The following is a 17,464-nucleotide window of genomic DNA, read 5'->3' as shown; positions in this document are numbered from 1 at the left end:
GTTTTAATTTCCATCTACCCTATCATGTCAGTGATATTTTTTTCCTGACAGGCATTTAACTTGTGAGGAAAAGAAATGTGGGTTTATTTTAACAAAAGAACCCGCTAACAGTTTCTTACATTGCTCTTATAAAGCTATTTTGCAGAGAGGATACAGATTATCAGTTGTTTTACTTCTGTGGACTTCTAAAATATAGTTGTGGATATATGTTTTGATAATTTAATATATATGCAAGCTTATTGTTGCTCTTGCACTTCAGAGCAAGAAAAATGGGCAGAATTTATAAAGGTTTGTTCTTAGTCTAATGGATCATCATTTCAGATTTGGACACCCGTGAAAGAAATTTGAACAAATTTGAGTCAAACCTTTTAGAACCTGAGAAAGGCACATTCAGCTTGAAAGGGTTTATATGCAGGTACTTAAACAATCTTTTCTCTGTCTAGCAGGAGGAGCAGTCCATTATTCCCAGCTGGCTACTACAAGGCTTTGTATATCCATGTCAGTCCCTCAAAATACCCTGTGACAGTGAAGGAAATTGTGTATTACAATGTGATTTTTGCTGTTGGCATCACATGAAAGTTCAGAGGCAGTGGGAATCTGTCCCAAAAGTTAGATAAAAAGCCGTGGAGGTGTACTGTTTGCAAGTCCCATCTCCTACTTTGATACAGTTTCCAAGTTCACAGATTTTTTTAGCTGATCAAATTAACTAGTTGAGTTCTAATTCAACTTCTGCTAAATATGAATTTTAGCTGTTTTTTTGCTTATCAAGGTAATAAAGGAGGGAAATTTGAAATATTATTTGCTTAATGGTTGGCTGAGATTAAAGAAGAAAAACTCGTCCTGTCTGTATTGGTGGAGAGAATTTGTCCTTTAAATAACATGAGAAGTGTGTGAATATTAAGAAAGAAAATATTTCTCTGGTGACCTGTAATGGTGCTGGGACTCAGTTAATAGGCAAAATTGTCACTGGATTGGTTCTTTATGGGGTGTGTTACTTCTGTCAGCTTAATCTATAGAAAGGAAAGCATAAGTTTGTAAAGATTTGTGGTATTTTCAGCCTCTTGTAAAATCAGAGACAAGTCAGGCAAGTTAAAACCTTATTCCTTGAGCTGTGACCTCAGTGTTGCTAGAAACAGGCCTGAGCTCAGTTGCGGTGCCTTCATCATTAACATCTGATTTCTGTGGAATAAAAGGAGGAGAATGTGTTTTAAGAGCATTGGTTTCAGAGGCTTGGAGGAGTATTGCAACTACACAAGCAGGAAAGGGACAATGTGCTTCTTAAAAGCATTACAAACTTGGTATGCAGAAGTACTTTATGGATATTTGGTAAGTAGCAGCAAGTCTAGTTAAATTTTTTTTGGTTTGTTGGTATGGAATCCTGAAAGTGCTTCTAAAAAGTTCATTCTCTAGTGAATTTTTTTAATGACTGGACTAAAACATGCACATTAGTTTTACAAAAGTTGCTTTATAACATGTCAGTTAACAAAGAAAACAAAAAAAAAAAATTTGGCTTTTGGTAATAATTGTGAAGAGATGCATGTGCAGAAGTGGAACAAACCAAAATTAAATTTTCTTATATCCTGGATTATTACTGCCTGTGAAGAATTTTGTTCTGTCACTGAACCAGAAAACAAGTTTTGCTAAGGTAGTTGTTCTCCAGCATTCAGACATCATTCCACTGCAGGATTTCCAAGTAGAACAGAATTGGCATCATTCTGACATTTGCTAGGTAGTTGTCTATTACTCGGGGTGCACTGTAGATGCTGTTTGTGCTTAGTTCCCTGTGCTGTGCAGGGACTTTCAGAATTCAGCTGTCCCTTACAGCAGCATTTACTGCAACTTGTACTATTTTACCTGAGAAAAACTAAATTAACCTGAGCTGTTTGCCAACTAAAACACTGTCAGTCACTGAGCTCTGTGGCACCGGGGAGTTGGAGTCATTTTTAGATGCTAGTGTTGCTTGGTTTGACTAGACTTGGGCAAAGTAGATGATTTACTTTCCAGCATTAGTGTGCAACTGGTTTTGTTTTGTATTGGCTGTGCAGAGCCCAGCAGTTCAAGACCAAAGAAACTTTGATCAAAGCAAACAAGTACATTTTGTCTGCATGAGAAGCATCTTAGGCAGTCAGTTCCTTTTGTGAGTGCCTTTGGGCTGTTCCTGACTCTTAGTGTTCAGCAGCAGAAGCAGTGTAATGGATTATTTAACCCTTCCTCGAGCAGGAGTTACAGACAGTTTGTCTAGACTAGCTGAATATGTTTTGAAGAGATTTCCTTTGTATCTTTAAAATACCAGAGTTTTTCCTGTACAACTCAGATTCTTTCTTAATACCAAAAAGTAAATTTGCCTGTCATTACATTTAAGTAAAGGCTAAGTCACAGAAGAAAAGACATTTCAAACAAAGAAAACCCAAACCCCTTCAAATGTTAGAATGATCATCAAGAGAAATCACTTAATTTTTCAGGATCAGCTAACATCCTCCTCTTGATAATGTTCCATTGCCTCCAAGGGCACTTACTTGATTTAATGTCATTACATTTTAGTACATGAGTACTAAAAACTCACTTAAAGGACTGCAATGTCTGTAACCTTTAGTTAACCTGATCAGCCTAAGTGAGTTCTGCCCAAAAGATGTCAACGTTTGGCACAAAAATGTTATGCCAATCTAAGCATAACATTGGTAATAATGCTTTTAGCACGTTCTGAGATAATACATTGCCTGTGCTGCAATAGCCAAAGGCTGGAGAGAAACCCTGAACACACACATACATAGACACACACCTGCAGCAAAAAGAACCCTCCAGAAATGAACAAATGAACAAGGACTCCACTCTGGGTGATTAACATCTAAAAATTGAGACATTCCAGTGATTTAAAATGAACTACTAGCAGGTTTTAGCTTTCTAAAGCTTTTTGCTAGACTTTATAGCAATAAACACACACTGTGTTATAGTTTGTGGATTAACTGAAGAATTTCTGGTTTATGAGAGCAAACTGAATGTATTCTAGTTGTGTTATGCACCTCTCAATGTGTGCAGTGTAGTAGGATACTGGTGTGTGGCCATCAGCTCCAAAGGGCTCTGGTTGGAAGCAGAGCAGAGACTGGCCTTGCACAGAACCTGGATAAAAAGGCACTTAGCACTGGATGTACCTTAAATATTTTCGAGTGGCATCCTTTATTTGCTCTTAGGCCTGAACTGTTCTTGTCATTAGTCAGATCAAGGGGTGCAGAGCTGGCCAAACACAAAGCCCTTTGCAGCTGAATCCATGCAGGCTCCGTGTGTGTTCAGCTGCTGACTCCGCGCGGATCAAAGCCGGAGCTGCGTTGCCACCTAGTGAGAAATCTGCAGGGACACGTGTCCACGTGGAACTGCACAAACTGGGCACTACAGAGGGGGAAAGAGGTATCACCTGACTTAAAGTTCATGTCTCAATTTAATTTGAGGTGTAGTTAAAGATATGAAAACATAAAACTAAGGCAAGTTAGCATTTCCTGATAATATTGTGAAATCTGGTTTTGTGGCTTCATTACTCATTAGGAGAAGGACAGCAATGTACAAACTGTTGAGATTTGACATATTATCAAATGTTTTTGCTGCTGTGATCTGGCCATTTGTTTCTATTGCCAGGCTATCAACGCTGTTGTGCTCAGAGGTGTTTGTGCAGGTTCCCAAGACGAGCCAGAACCATTCTGGTGGAAAAGCAGCTCAACCAGGGCGCTCCACCAAGGGCAGAGGGAAAAGGATTGTTTGCAGTTGAGGTGGATCATTCCTTGATTGTGTTAATGGTGTGGTTGCATAAGCATTGCACCAGCATGAAGGGAAAGATGGTGCAGGAATGGAGAAGGAGCTGACAGAAGAGGGAACAATTACTGCATTTAATGGGGCTGCTACCCTAAAGTGTTAGTGTTCAGTACAAGAAAGCACAATCAGTGTAACGTTATGAGATTACAGCCTTCCAATTATTTCAGTAAAGTCCACTGTGACCATAGAGGTGAGAATTTTTCCAGTTCAGTGCTCCAGCCAGCATGTAAAATTCTTTTATCAAATACACACCTTATGGCCAATTGTTTCTCTGTTTTATTTCTGTTCGGTTTTAAAAGAAATTTCACGGCATACTCTTGACAGATCTGCTGCTGCACTTCATTCTTTTAAGGAGCTCATTGTATCACAAAGTGTTTAAAATTGTGGTTTGCAGTGTAAAAACCTGTGGTCTATGGTACTTGGGAAGGTGTTGGGTTTCAGACTGTTACACAGTGCTGGGAAAGGTGGGAACGTGGGTTTTAATAAATGTGAATATCAGTAGTGAACCCACTTTCATAACTTGATTGATCACAACTTGAGAGTCAATGGCTATTTCCAATTTCCTTTCATTAATTATTGAAAACAGTGCAACATTAGAAGTGTTTCAGATTTTACAGCACAGGCTGTAAAATGTCTTCAGCAACAATTCCATTTGTATTTGAAAGGCCAACCTTGCAACAGCAAGAACGCTCCTTACTCCTTTTTGAATTCATTTATGAAGTTTGTAACACTGTTTCTGATTATTATATTCTTTGTTGAGTTTGTGAAGCACTTCAGAAACTGCTTCTTTGCTGGAGAGAAAAGACAGATTGTGCATAAAATTAATTAAAAAACAATAATAATCCGGAAAATATTGCTTTCACATTCTTATGTTTCCTCTTTCCCTTTTCCCCCTACCTCTGAATCTGCTGTTGAGAATTAACCAAGAGGACATAGAATGTGGAAAGTCTTAGATGAGACATATCTGATATTTGTTCTTCCTTGAAAAATGTTAGATTTTTTCAATGTGGTGGGTGCTTTGTAAAAAGTTGCTAAGAATTACCATTTAATTAAATGAAATGGGCTTAGAGTATCTGCAGTAGGCAGCTGTTAAATACTCTTTTGGACATTCTTAAACATTTTTATTAGTTCAAGTGGATTCATTTCCTAAAATATACCATCTTATTTATGAAGCATTGCTTATTTGCATGTCCGTAAAAATGAGGAAGTGAATAAAAAGTGATAGAGTTGCTTTCATGGACACAGTCATGCAAACCAACTTACACTGTCTGTCAGATACTTGATTCTGGACAAGTCTGGTGGATGGATGTATCAGAAGTTGAGAGAGAAGTGGGATTTTTTTCACACCCAGTTTCGTGTTCATCATAGCTGACAGAGTATAAATTGAGGAAGGAAAATTGCCTGTAAGTCTCCCAAGACACCCAGCTCCAGCTAAAAAGCCATTAATGTGTTTAGATTTGTGTCCAAACACTGAGAAAGAATAGAGTAGCAAGTGAAAGTTACTCAGAATTTAGCAAACATCTGCAAAGTCTAACTCCACAAAATGAAGATTTCCATAGGTTTCTTCATGGAGGTCACAGAAAGGGAAATAATAGCTGTAACTGCATTTTGTTGTTCTTGCTTCATGACAGAATTTTGTTTGCAAACACAATAGCATTAAAACAAAAGATACTGATGGGAGATGGAGTCTCACATTGCCACTGGACTTGTTGATTCCCATGGTGTTTTTATCAAGGGCTACTCACTGCCACATGCATTTGTTTCTTTTTGGTGCATTTTTCGAGCATGTTTGCTAAGGTACAGATGGATATTATGCAATAAGGATTTGGTGACAGTGGAGACACTTTCAGGGAAAGGTGTTACTTGTTCCATATTGCTTCTCTTTAAGTCGAGTTCTGTAATTGAGGTTGCTCATGAGCCATTTCCCCTGCTAAAACTGCAAAACAGTGAGCCAGTGGAGACAAAAATAAATTTCTATTTTTCTTAACTGAGTTAGCACTGAAATGGTTTTGGTGTGTGGTGTGACAAGCTGCGGGCTGCTGGAACAGAGGGCAGGAATGTGTGTGGGATGAGGGGGGAAACAGCCAGCAGTTAAATCAGCTTGGCTACCCCGGAGCCTCAGCCACCCCAAGGTGTGTGGGAGGGGAGGCTGGAAAAGCTTTTAGTGCTTGTTGAGGCAAGGAGTCATTAACTGGTCGGATGTGTCTGTGTGGTGAGGAATCACTCACATAGCCCAGGAAGACAGGAAGTGCTGCTTTTATTAAGGAAAAGGGGAATACTCTCTCGTGGAATAATATTAAAAAAATACTTAAAAAGAACAAATCTTTGGGGCAGAAACGTTGCTGTGGTTCTGCAGTACAGGAGGTTCACTGCCAGTGGCAATACAGGATGTTCCCACCTCCAGCTGCTCGTTCCTGTTGCGGTGTGTTGGCTGCTCTGAGAGCTTTTATGACTTCCCTGATGAATTATTAGAATAATAGAGCCTAGAAGTAATTTTTACAGAGCAGCAAGAATGGGCAAAGAGAGGAGATGGGGAAATTTTTTGAGTCAGGATTTCCCTGGAAGTTCACATGGTTTTGGCAGTGTGACCTCAGGTACGGTGTGGTTGGTTAAACTGGAATTTGGTGTTGTGCAGGCTGTTCCGCGGGGCTGTTACTGGATGATCTGAGGCAGAGCTGTGTAGTGTCTACAGCAGAAAGGGAGTTAGATCTGGATTAAATGTAAGCAGCAAGTTTCTGATAACGGGAGGGTGCAGGGACAGCCTTTGTGGGAAGAGGCTCAGGGCTGTGGGTTCCCAGACAGCTCCAGTGGGCCAAAGCTGAACCCGTCAGCCTCGTGTGTGGTGCTTCTGTGAAGATACATTTCAGGAGATGTAGGAAACACTGGAACAAAGTGTAGGGAGTGTGGAGCAAAAAGAGGCAAGGGCAAGGTCAGGGAAGGGGGAGATTGACCATGGCAGAGCCGATGGAGAACCCTTGCTGGGGTAGCAGAGAGGAGCCTGCAGTGTGCGGAGCATGGCCCTCACCCCGGCCCCCCTCACAGCTGGGGCTGGAGGGGCTGAAGTGGAGTAGAGGTAAGGCCATGAAAGGGGGGAGGAAATTTCTTGGCTTCATCTTTATTTTCTTTTAATTGGCAAAAAACAAGTTAATTTCATCAAGGCTGTTTGGCAGAAAATAGTAGCTGATAAATAATCTCACTGTCTTTATCTCAACCCTTGAGTTTTTTTGTTCTTGTTACTTGCATTTTCTGACCCCTGCCTGGCTGAGCAGGAACCTGAGTGGGAGTTCAACATCTAGCAAAGGCTAATAATCCACAGGACAGTTGTGTGTAGGGTGAAACACTAGGGCTGAGATCTCAGTGTCTCCCCTGTCCCTGCTTCAGGTGGTGCATCAGGCACATTTCAGACACACAGTTCAGTTTAGCTGTTCCTGGAAAAAATTCCATTTGTATGGTCAGGGGTTCTCCACGATGCTCACCAAAGGGTGGTTGCTGAGAATGACATAACCAAGTGAACAAGGCATATTGATTTCCCTTTAAAACTTCGTACTACCACGTCTGTTTAAGTTATAAATAATCATATCTTGCTGTACAAAACACATAGAAGCATTTTTTTAAGCAAGAAGCTTACTGAAGATACTTCCTTTCAAAATACTGTCATACCCAAGCTGTGGCTGCAAAACTAATCCTTTAAAGGACTGATCCTGGAAAATCAGAATGGTGTATGTATAAAAATGAATTGTGTGTACATAAAAATGACATGTGCCTTCCATCTTGCTAAGAAACTTGGAGCTGTCTGTCCCAAAAAAAGATGGGACTGCTACAGTCTGTGCACATCACTTTTAAAATAATGAATTGGTGCTATTATATAGGCTGCTAGAGATCATCTAATTTTTCCATGAACATACTTTGAAAATACGTTCAGTATATTTGAGATGTTTTAAAACCTTGGTAGCAGGTTTTGAAAGGAAATTAGGTGTTTGCCAGAATTGTCAGAGATGTGTAGGATATTAGGTTGTTAATTCCCATGGGAATTTTAAGTGATACTCATGTTTTATGGTTTTTATCAAAGACTGATATATATTTCTGTGCAATTATGTAGAGCAGTTATTTTTTTTGTACTTCCAGCAATTCACTTTCAGTGTCAACTGATATATATTTCTGTGCAATTATGTAGAGCAGTTATCTTTTTTTGTGCTTCCAGCAATTCACTTTCAGTGTTGCTATCCACACATGAGGCTGCATTTTCTCTGTGTGGTGATTATGGTTGGGAATTCCCTTTTCCATCTTTGAATTTTTCTTCTTTGTTACTGAAGTCTGAATTTTCCTGCCCTTTAAACAACTTTAGGGCCTCTCTAAAGAAGTAGCCAGGTCTAAAATGGAAACTTTAACATGTCTCCAGTTGCTAAAAAAATGCTCAAAGTTTTGTAAACAGACTGAAATTCTGGAACATTTATTGGTAACAGTTGTGTAAAAGGATAGCTTGTAAATGCTTTTTAAATTATGATGTAAAGTAAGAGGCTGTGTGCTAAACAAGTTAAATGGAACACCAGATCATTTTCCCTGTTCCGAGTTGTGTGACAATATCTTTCATGCAGCTGGCAGAGAAACTTTCTAAGACTTGTGCTTTTAGTACTTGCAATTCTATTTATTATTGCTGTTGTCAGTTATGTTTAATTTTGAAAAAAGTGCTGACAGGGGAGGCTTAAAGAATGAACCAGAAAGTAATTTCTTCAGCCATATCGAGAACAAGAGAGAAATGAATAGATGAAGGGTTCAGAAAGGATTCAAATGAAGTTAAATAGTCCAGCCAGTAAAAGATGACAGTTTGGTTTAGACTCCAAGACATGAAGGGTATGTTTTTTCAGCTAAATTTTGTTTACTAGTAGAGGAGACTGCTGTAAGTATGGGACACATGACCATTACCAAATGACACATCACCTCTTACTGCTTAAAACAAACTTGCTGCCGTCTTGGAAGATTCTAGAGTTGTCTTGAATCTTTTATAGGTGTCTGGAATATGAAAGGCTAATTTGAATATGGGATGTGTGTCTGGGACCTTTATTACTACACAACATGGCTCAAATACTCAGCAGAGGTTTAGAAAATGTAGCAAATAGTTCATACAATGTGGTATTCACAATGATGCCACAGATAATATTGTGGCTCACAAGATAATAATGGGATTTTTCTTGGGATATCCTAAATCACCTGGTGCAAATGAATATCTGCTTGGGTTTGTGTTGGATTGAGAATGTGTCTGTGGGTGCTTGGGAATTTATTTACCTCTTTGACCTGTGGGAGGTAAAATTTAATTCAGTCTAGAAAAAGCATTTGCTAAAGGATTGAGTAGATGCTGATGTCATTTTTTTAAGTGAAAACAATGAAACATATGTGTCATCTCTGCTTTTTCTCCTCCTTCTCTTTCCCTTTTACTGGTCTTAAACATGACTTATTTTGACCTTTGGGTCATGGTCCAAATGTGCTTCAGAATCCATCAGCGCTTTCCTGCCCTGTGGCTTTGTTGAATCAGTGTGGTATGTGCTTGTCTGTCTCTTTATACCTCATTTTATTTTTCTTAATAGGCCTACTGTTGAACAAGTCCCTGCTGTGTTTAAAATAGGACTTTGTTCTGCTCTTAGCCCCAAGACCCCTTAGTCATAAAAAGCCTTGTTCTGTAACTTCTATTCATTTGTTTTCCTGTTTGGAGATTTTATTTTCCACTTTTTTTCTCCTTCCTCATGTGCTGGTGCTCAGTCTGAGCAATTGCTGCACTCATCCAATATTACACAGAGGAATGAGGGAAATGGCAGCATATACTTTCTTCCTTTCAGTTCTAATTCTTTTCAAATAAAGCCCACAAAATATTAATAAAGGGAGCAGCCAAAATAAACTATTTTGAGCACAGTTTTTTGCCTGTAAATAAAGCAGAACTTTCCTGCAATTTCATGTTGGATATTTTCACTTGGCTTTCCATCTGAAATAGGTATCGGATCCACGGCAAAAAGTGGTGGCATTAAAGTTGTTACAAAGTGAGAGACAAAATACAAGCAGCCTATTTTCTGAAGATCACAGTCATTGACAGAATCACAGTTTTTCATTCTCTTACACTGCTCCTCAGTGTGCTCATCTCTGATCCTGTGTAGAAAGGACTGGATGTGTACTTGAGCGAACCTCTCTGCCTAGGAAAGGGGTGGGAACCATTTGGTGTCAAATCTTTGCCTGTTGTGATGGAAGGGAAGGTTACAGTGTGGCTTTGGTAGTTACTCTGCATTAAGGTGAGGTAGGAACTGACAATGTGAGTATTTTCCATAGTGAAAGACATACTGCTGTTTCTTTAGTTTGTAGAATTTCGTCTAAATAAATAGATGGACAAATAAAGGCCGAAATTTGCATTAATTTCTTTATCAAAGCTTCTTCTGTATCACTGAATGATACTTCTGTTTGCTGTTCTGCTTGCACCTCCTAAGATGCCATTACATAATGGTTTCTAAAGGATTGCTCTGTCATTTTGCTTTTAGATTGTATTTGCAAGGTTGTGAGGGAGGGGACACGTAACCCAGGTGTCATATGAAAGTTCTGATAACAGAATTTGCACTTTGTGGATCTGAACATTTTTCTTGGATTGAAATTCAGTCATTTCCAAACTCTCAGCTTTTCATTTGAATTTATGGATGGCTGAAAGATCCAGAGTCTAGCATAAATCCAAGTTACCTGTTAAATGCTTCACATAAAGGAATCTTCATCTTGCTGCTTGCATTTTTCGATATAATTGATTCCTGTTAAGAATGTAGGAGGGCACATGTGAAATAGTGCATTGTAAATTTCTTTCTAGTGTAGCCCAGTTATATGGTGAATATTCTCAAACCAAGAAATCCTGTTTTTATTTCTCCATAAATTCATGTGTAGGCCATTCTTGAACAATGTCCAATTTTATGGAAAGAGAAGAAAAAAGTAAGATGTCTGCTTTGGAATTCAGACTGATATTTTCCTTACTTATCAAATTATCATCAAAGCTATTCATTCAAGATTTTGCTATTCTTTCTAGAATACAAGTAGGTAAGCTAAAAGAAATAAAGTTTAAGGATGATTAAATAACAAAAATACCAAATTGTTTCAACAAAGAAGAAAGAAAATTAATTGTGTGGTTGGTTTTTTACATTTCTTTATCTGCAGAAGGATTGATTTGTGGTCAGAAAAAGTAGGAGTGTTGTTTAAAACAAAATCTTTTAAGCTTTGAGAGATTTCAGAGTGGTTTCTGCTCTTCTTTTAGCTGCAACTTTTCCTGCTTTATTCACTCTTCTCTAGAGCAGAGATGCAAACTAACACATGCTGATTAAAATTTCCAGTGTCATTTCATATAATGTGATTTTAAAATAAATACTGTTGAAGAAGTAAACTGGAAGAAATGTAACCATAAGAAAAACACTTCTTTACTTCTGAGGATGATCAGGTACTGGTGTGGGTTTTCTGGGCAGGTTGTAGAGTTTCCACATCTGGATGTGTTCAGAGCTCAGCTGGGTGAGACCCTGCACAATCTGCTCTGCTTCACCTTGCTCTGAGCAGAGGATTTAGAGACCTCCACTTATTAATAATCCTGTAGTGTAGTGGATTTGTTTTCGGCATTTGGAGGTAATTCTGCAGTGTTGTTAAATATTTAGGATGAAATTCTCAGTGTAGTTTGCAACTGTACATTCAAGGAACTTCTGTAGAGTTCTTCAACCTATGACCAAGGATATCTTCTATTAATGTATGAATTCAAGAATCTGTTAAATTTTGAGATATGTGAGTATTTGAATTAAGCATAATTAAATATCATCTTGTCAGAGTTCTTTATAAAGATTAATTAATTTTTTAGAAATTTCAAATACGTACATCTTTCCAAAGATTGTGTTCTAAACAGCTTGAATATATAGCTAATCTGCAACTACCTTCTTATCTTCCACAGATCTGAAGAGAGAAGCCAGTATTTGTCACATGCTGAAGCATCCTCACATTGTTGAACTGTTGGAGACATACAGCTCAGATGGAATGCTTTATATGGTCTTTGAGTTGTAAGTTTCTCTCCTTGATTCTACCTTTCCATGTTATTTGCTAAATAAAATCCTAAAAATATGTCTGCTCATACCTGTAGGTTTTGTAGCTCAGAGGGCTTGAGTACTTTGAAAATATTTCTTTCTGGTTAGTCAAGGTTGTCCCAAAAAAAAAAAACAAACAAGTGTCCCACTGTCTAAGTGGTGAACATCAGGGCTTTGTAAAGACAAGCATGATCCTTTTTGATGGCTGCAGGGTAAGAGAACTAGTTGAAAATCTGCTGACATCACCTTTGGGTAACTGAGGGTATTTTGTTCCAGTTGTGAAATTTTATTTATTTCTTTCCACACTGTTGCTTCTTTAGCACTGCTTTTCTATTATTAGATAAGAAAGTAAAGTTACTGGTGTTTTAAGTGCTCTTGTAAATCAATATACCTGCTCACAATATATGAAAAGATGCTTTTGTCAAGATTTGTTTTGAAAGCTTGGGTGTAGAAGTTTAGTTGTAAGAAAGAACAAAACATGACTTTTCAGCAATGGACAGGTATTTTTATTCAACATCAAGAAACAAAGAAGGGGGAGCAGCCCTGAAATTACCACATTCTCTCTTTGAGAGAAAATTATTCGTTCTTCCTGAGTTAGGTTTTGTCTAAATGGGAAGGATACAACCAGACATGTGAAATGGTCATTTGTGCATGTTCTGTATTTGATCTTCTTTCTCTCTGCCTACCAGCTCTTCTTTTTATGCTCCCTGTATATTCATTCAGTCTGGGCATATGTATTTTTACCTCCTAAATTTCTCTGATCTTCTTCCATTGTGTTTTCTGATGGATTTGAGCTCATGATGTTGGGGTGACCACATCATACACGTTTATTAGGTAAAACTGGCTTACCCACTAGAGCCAAGAATTTCATTTGAGATGTCCACATAAAAAATAATTCTCTCATGTTTTACCACTGAGGTAGTAGAAAAGCCACAATAAAAACATCAGGTAAAGCAGAAAATTGTTGTTTGCAAGTCTTCTGCGTTTTTTAATGAGTTTATAAACTTACAGTTTTGTGAAATAATTGTTCTGTGCTTTCCTCTGTGTACATTTTGATTCAGTACTGACTTTGCATTTTATTTTGAAAATCCCAAAGCATTGACCGAGGGACTTTAATTACCTTATTATGAAATAATTATGTACACCTTGGGTAGTCATACTCAGATAATTAACAAGATTTTGAAATGGAAAAAAAAGGGGTTGCTTCTATTTTTAACATGCTGATAGCTCAGAAATATGAGACAAAAGCAGTAATTATTTTTTAATGACAACCCTATTATAATTTATGTTTGTACACATAAAAAGCAAGTCTGAACAATTAGAATTACTACACAAATACTGCACCTGACTTCAGGCCACATGAAAGAAGGAATTACAAAGCTAAATTATTTGAGGGATGATGATTGTTTATCATATGTATGTCCTCGTCTCCTTTGTACACAAAAATCATCAGTCTTTTGTAGCAGTGATAGAAAATGAGGCTGCAGGAGCACCTGTGCTCAAGATGTGGGAGGGAATGGAAGGGCTGTGGCAGGATGTGGTGTTGTGCTGGAGGGGATGCTTTGGTCAAGGGATTCAGCAGCAGGCTGGTGTTTGTGTGGAGTGAGAGAGACTGCATTGTCTGAGTCTCAGCATTAGGGACACAGTCTGTAACTGTGATCAGAAAAACAAACTTGGACTTTGCAGAAAAGCATCTCTGTACATGTAGGTAATTCACTTTCCTCCATAATGCTTTCTGTTCATTATGCTGTTACTGTAACCAGCTCAACTGATTTGCAGCAAATTTCTATCTATAGTAATAAAATATATTTCATTGGGGTCTAGTTACTCTGAAGGGACTGAAAAGGGGAAGACAACACAGATCTGCAGAGGAGACATAAACCCAGCTGTGATGAGTGATTTGTGGGCTGGCAGGTGCTTTACATGAAAACTAAGGCAGGCCCAGCACATAAAATGTGTGGAATAACCAAACCTAAAAGTTGGTGCCATCACTTGCACATAAATGATACATTGGTTCAGTGCTGTTCCATAGGCTGTGAGCTGCATGGGACAGCTGCTAGAGGAACCCTGAATATCTTGCCAAACCTACTGATACAGGAAAAGTACAAGTGAAATAAGCAAATGTAGCATGTACCTGGGAATAACTGATTGAACCACTCAGGAAAATATACAATTTGTGCCCGATTTCGAAAGCTTTTGTGAAAAGACACATTTTAAAAATCAGACTGTGATTCGTAGAAGCAGTGATGAAGATCCACAGTAGCAATGAGGTTTGACACCAAAAAATGAGCTCTGTTTTGAACCCCTTATTCATACACAAGCTCAAGACTCTTTAGGCTGGCCCATATCTCAGATTACCAGCAGGCTGCGTGGTGCTGCTGTAATAAATTGCAGTGAAGCTGGTGGCCATAATAGATGAAGTGCATGTGTAGAGTAAGAAGCAGACCCTATCCCAGAAGGACTTATTGCTAAGCTGAAAATAGTATTTTAAAAGTATTTAGGTGTTACTGCATTACAAATAAGAGAGGATCTACCTGTGCAAAATGATTTCCCTCACACACATCCCAGCTGCCTGACTAGAGGGGCTCTTTACTCTGAAGAAAATGATCTCTTGGGGCTCTGGAGATGCCTTAAATCTGGGAAAGGCCAATTCTACTTTCTGTAATAGAGTTGCAATTTTCTTTCCCATCTTTGGTGTTATTTGCAGGCAGCTGTATAGAATCATGGGGTCATTTAGATTGGAAAAGACCTCATAAGATGATCAAGCCCAACCATTAACCCAGCAGTGCCAAGTCCACCACTAAACCACGTCCCTAAACTCCCCATCTACACATCTTTTAAAGAATCCCAGGGATGGTGACTTCACCATTAACCTGGGCATCCTGTTCTCATGCTTGACAGCGCTCTCAGTAAAGAAATTTTTACTGCTATCCAATATAAACCTCCCTCAGCACAAACTGAAGCTATTTTGCCTTTTCTGATTGCTTTTGTTACCTGAAAGAACAAACCAACCCTGACCTGGCTACAACCTCTTTCAGGCATTTTCAGAGACTGATGAAGTCCCACATAAGCCTCCTGGTTTAATTTAGAATACTGTTTTCTCTGTGGTATACAAGTGTCACTTAATGTTCTGTTGCTTACTATATTTTTTTCCTAATGATCATTGATTTTTATAGTGAGAATACTTTGAGAAAGGTCACAGCTACTTGAAATATTTCTAAATGAAAGCAAATGCTCATTTTGAAGGGTCTGAAAACTAGATTTTGGACTTATGAATACATTATTTGCACTTTATCCTCAGTATATATGGACTGAGAGTACTTTCATGCTGAAGAGCTCAGCTACAGGAGCAGTGAGTGCATTCCAAAATACCTTGGTATTTGGTAATTTGCAGAATATTGTCTTAACACTATACATAGGTGGGTTTGGTTTTCTTGGTGCATTCTAAGAGAGATTTATATCTTGGGACATTAGAAGAACTGATATGTTAAGATTTAGCTGTTAGGGTGTGTATATATATATATATAATTGTATACCTATAGCTTTGCCATTTAATGTAGCTGACATGTGAAAATGCTTCAGGTTTAATATCTCAAATTCATAAAAGCAGTGCTTAACAGGGTAGCAGTTGGCTTATATGAGGTAAGTGAAGATGGCAAGTACGTGAAAACTGTTCAGGTGAGGGGGAAAATGCCATTGTGCACAAGCCTTGAACATACATGGTACAAAACTCAGTTACGAGCAGTATGTCAACTCTGAATTTTTGTAACTTGTTTTTATTAACTAATAATTCAGTTCCCTGAATGAAGCAGTGGTTCTAAGGCTTTCTCATAAATTAAATTGTAAGCCACATCCTATTAGGTCTGCAAATTGAAAGCTATCATACCCCAATCTGAAAACACAGATTTGTTTTGCAGTGTGCTGTCTGTTCTTCAGTCACTGCTGGTGTCAGAGCAATTTTTTTAAATTTTTTTTTTAACTTATTGTGTATATTTTTTTATTTATTTAAAATACATCGGTCCCAGTGAATTCATGTCCCTTCCATGAGCTCCCTCTGCTGGTGTCAGGGAATTCTCTCAGGTTATGACTGTCTTCTGATTTTTCCCAAATTTTTTTGCATCATCCACTACAGTCTTCAGCATTAATATATTTGTATGTTTACTTCAGTGGATTTTAACTTTTTTCTTTTTTTTGTGGTTTTCACATGCTTATGCTGATAGTTGCAAACCCTTGAGACTTCCTAAACTTTCATTCCATCACTATCCCAAAACTTTATTGCTCTCATGTAATACAAGATTTTCAGTTTCTGCAAAGTCATCTTGTAAGTATTTGAGCTATTGGTGAGTTTTTAGTCTGTGGGTTCACTGAATTTTCTGGGATTTCTTATAACTGAGGTTGACTCTGGCTTTTTTTTCAGCCTCAGATAGACAAAAGTCTCATGATTTTTAGGTAAAAGTCAATATAATGTATTGAATATATTGTATCACATGGAAGTATACAAGTCCTCTTTACACATGAATCAAAATCTTCTCTTCTAAAAAAAGGATTTTTTTTTTTTTTGCCATGAAAAAATGGTCAGTTTAAGTCAGAGATTAAAGTACACCTGACTCATATTTGTGCCTGGGAGGCCAACAGAGTTCATCTTAATGGAGTAAAACTTTCAAACATGTGTACCAAGAAGAAATTCAGACTGGCACTTACTGGTACAAAATTTCAATTAAAAATGCTGCAGTCTGTAAGTGGGAGGTAGAAATACATGTTAAAGACCATGCTGATTATAAACACCTTGTGTAATAGAAAAATTAGTGTAAAAACATTATACTCCTCCCTCCATGTCTGAAGAACTATTGATGCTGCTAAAAAGCTTGAGTGCCTCTGGATCTTTCATTTCCCTGACTTGTTATAAAGTACAGGTAATTAGTCTTCTAAAGGGTTCTGCTGCTTCATGAGAATGACATCTGCTTATTTTTCGTAGCTGATCATACATTTTGTATATTCTACATTTGAGAGAGGGTTGAGAGGTTGACATGAGGGTTTTTTCCCAATGAGCCAGTGAATTCCAGGTTTGTGCTCTCTCAGTGACCCTGCCCCACGGCTGCAGTATGGACTCTGTGATATCCTCTGGGTGATATTTAGCCCTGTATGCAGACCTGGTGTCAGGAGTTGTGCAAGACAGAAAAACTGCTGGGCAAAAAACCTGCAGAGGAATATTGATGCAGTGAAGAACAGACGTGGTTTGGCAATATGGGGCTCTTTGCACTCTTCAGTGTGCTTTTCTTTTGGTCACCAGTCCCTCTTAGAGTTGGCAGTGCTCTATGCATTTGATAGTGTATTTTGCATGAGGGAGACCTTCGGGATTTGTTTGGGAATTAAACCTTCTGCACATGGCTTGTGGCTCCCTAAGCAGAAGTTTGGCATTGCAGGTATGTAACAAAGCAGAAGTGATGCTGATATTCTGAATAGCTCACTGAAACAACCCTGGGAATGTTGGCTGTCCAGATGCCTTGGAAATTCTGCCTTTTGGGTTTTTTCCCCCTTGATTCTTTGTGGAGAATAAAAAGAAAAGGTGTGAAGGCTGAAGATGTCAT

At 38.3% G+C, this 17,464-nt stretch overlaps 1 protein-coding gene across 4 annotated transcripts in view; it reads left to right on the top strand.

Annotated features, from left to right (window-relative positions):
* The window catches only part of CASK (calcium/calmodulin dependent serine protein kinase), a 186,486-nt gene that overhangs the window by 66,779 nt on the left and 102,243 nt on the right, over positions 1-17,464 (top strand). For all 4 annotated transcript variants that reach the window (XM_041399779.1, XM_041399777.1, XM_041399778.1 and 1 more), the window contains exon 3: positions 11,747-11,852. In XM_041399779.1, the coding sequence (XP_041255713.1) occupies positions 11,747-11,852 (106 nt within the window). The remainder of the gene's footprint in view (positions 1-11,746; positions 11,853-17,464) is intronic.

Source organism: Onychostruthus taczanowskii, unplaced genomic scaffold (assembly GCF_017590055.1).
Source record: "Onychostruthus taczanowskii isolate IOZ18803 unplaced genomic scaffold, ASM1759005v1 scaffold17, whole genome shotgun sequence".
Classification (NCBI taxonomy): domain Eukaryota; kingdom Metazoa; phylum Chordata; class Aves; order Passeriformes; family Passeridae; genus Onychostruthus; species Onychostruthus taczanowskii.
Note: the sequence above shows the minus strand (reverse complement) of the source record. Positions and strands in the feature narration are given on the sequence as shown.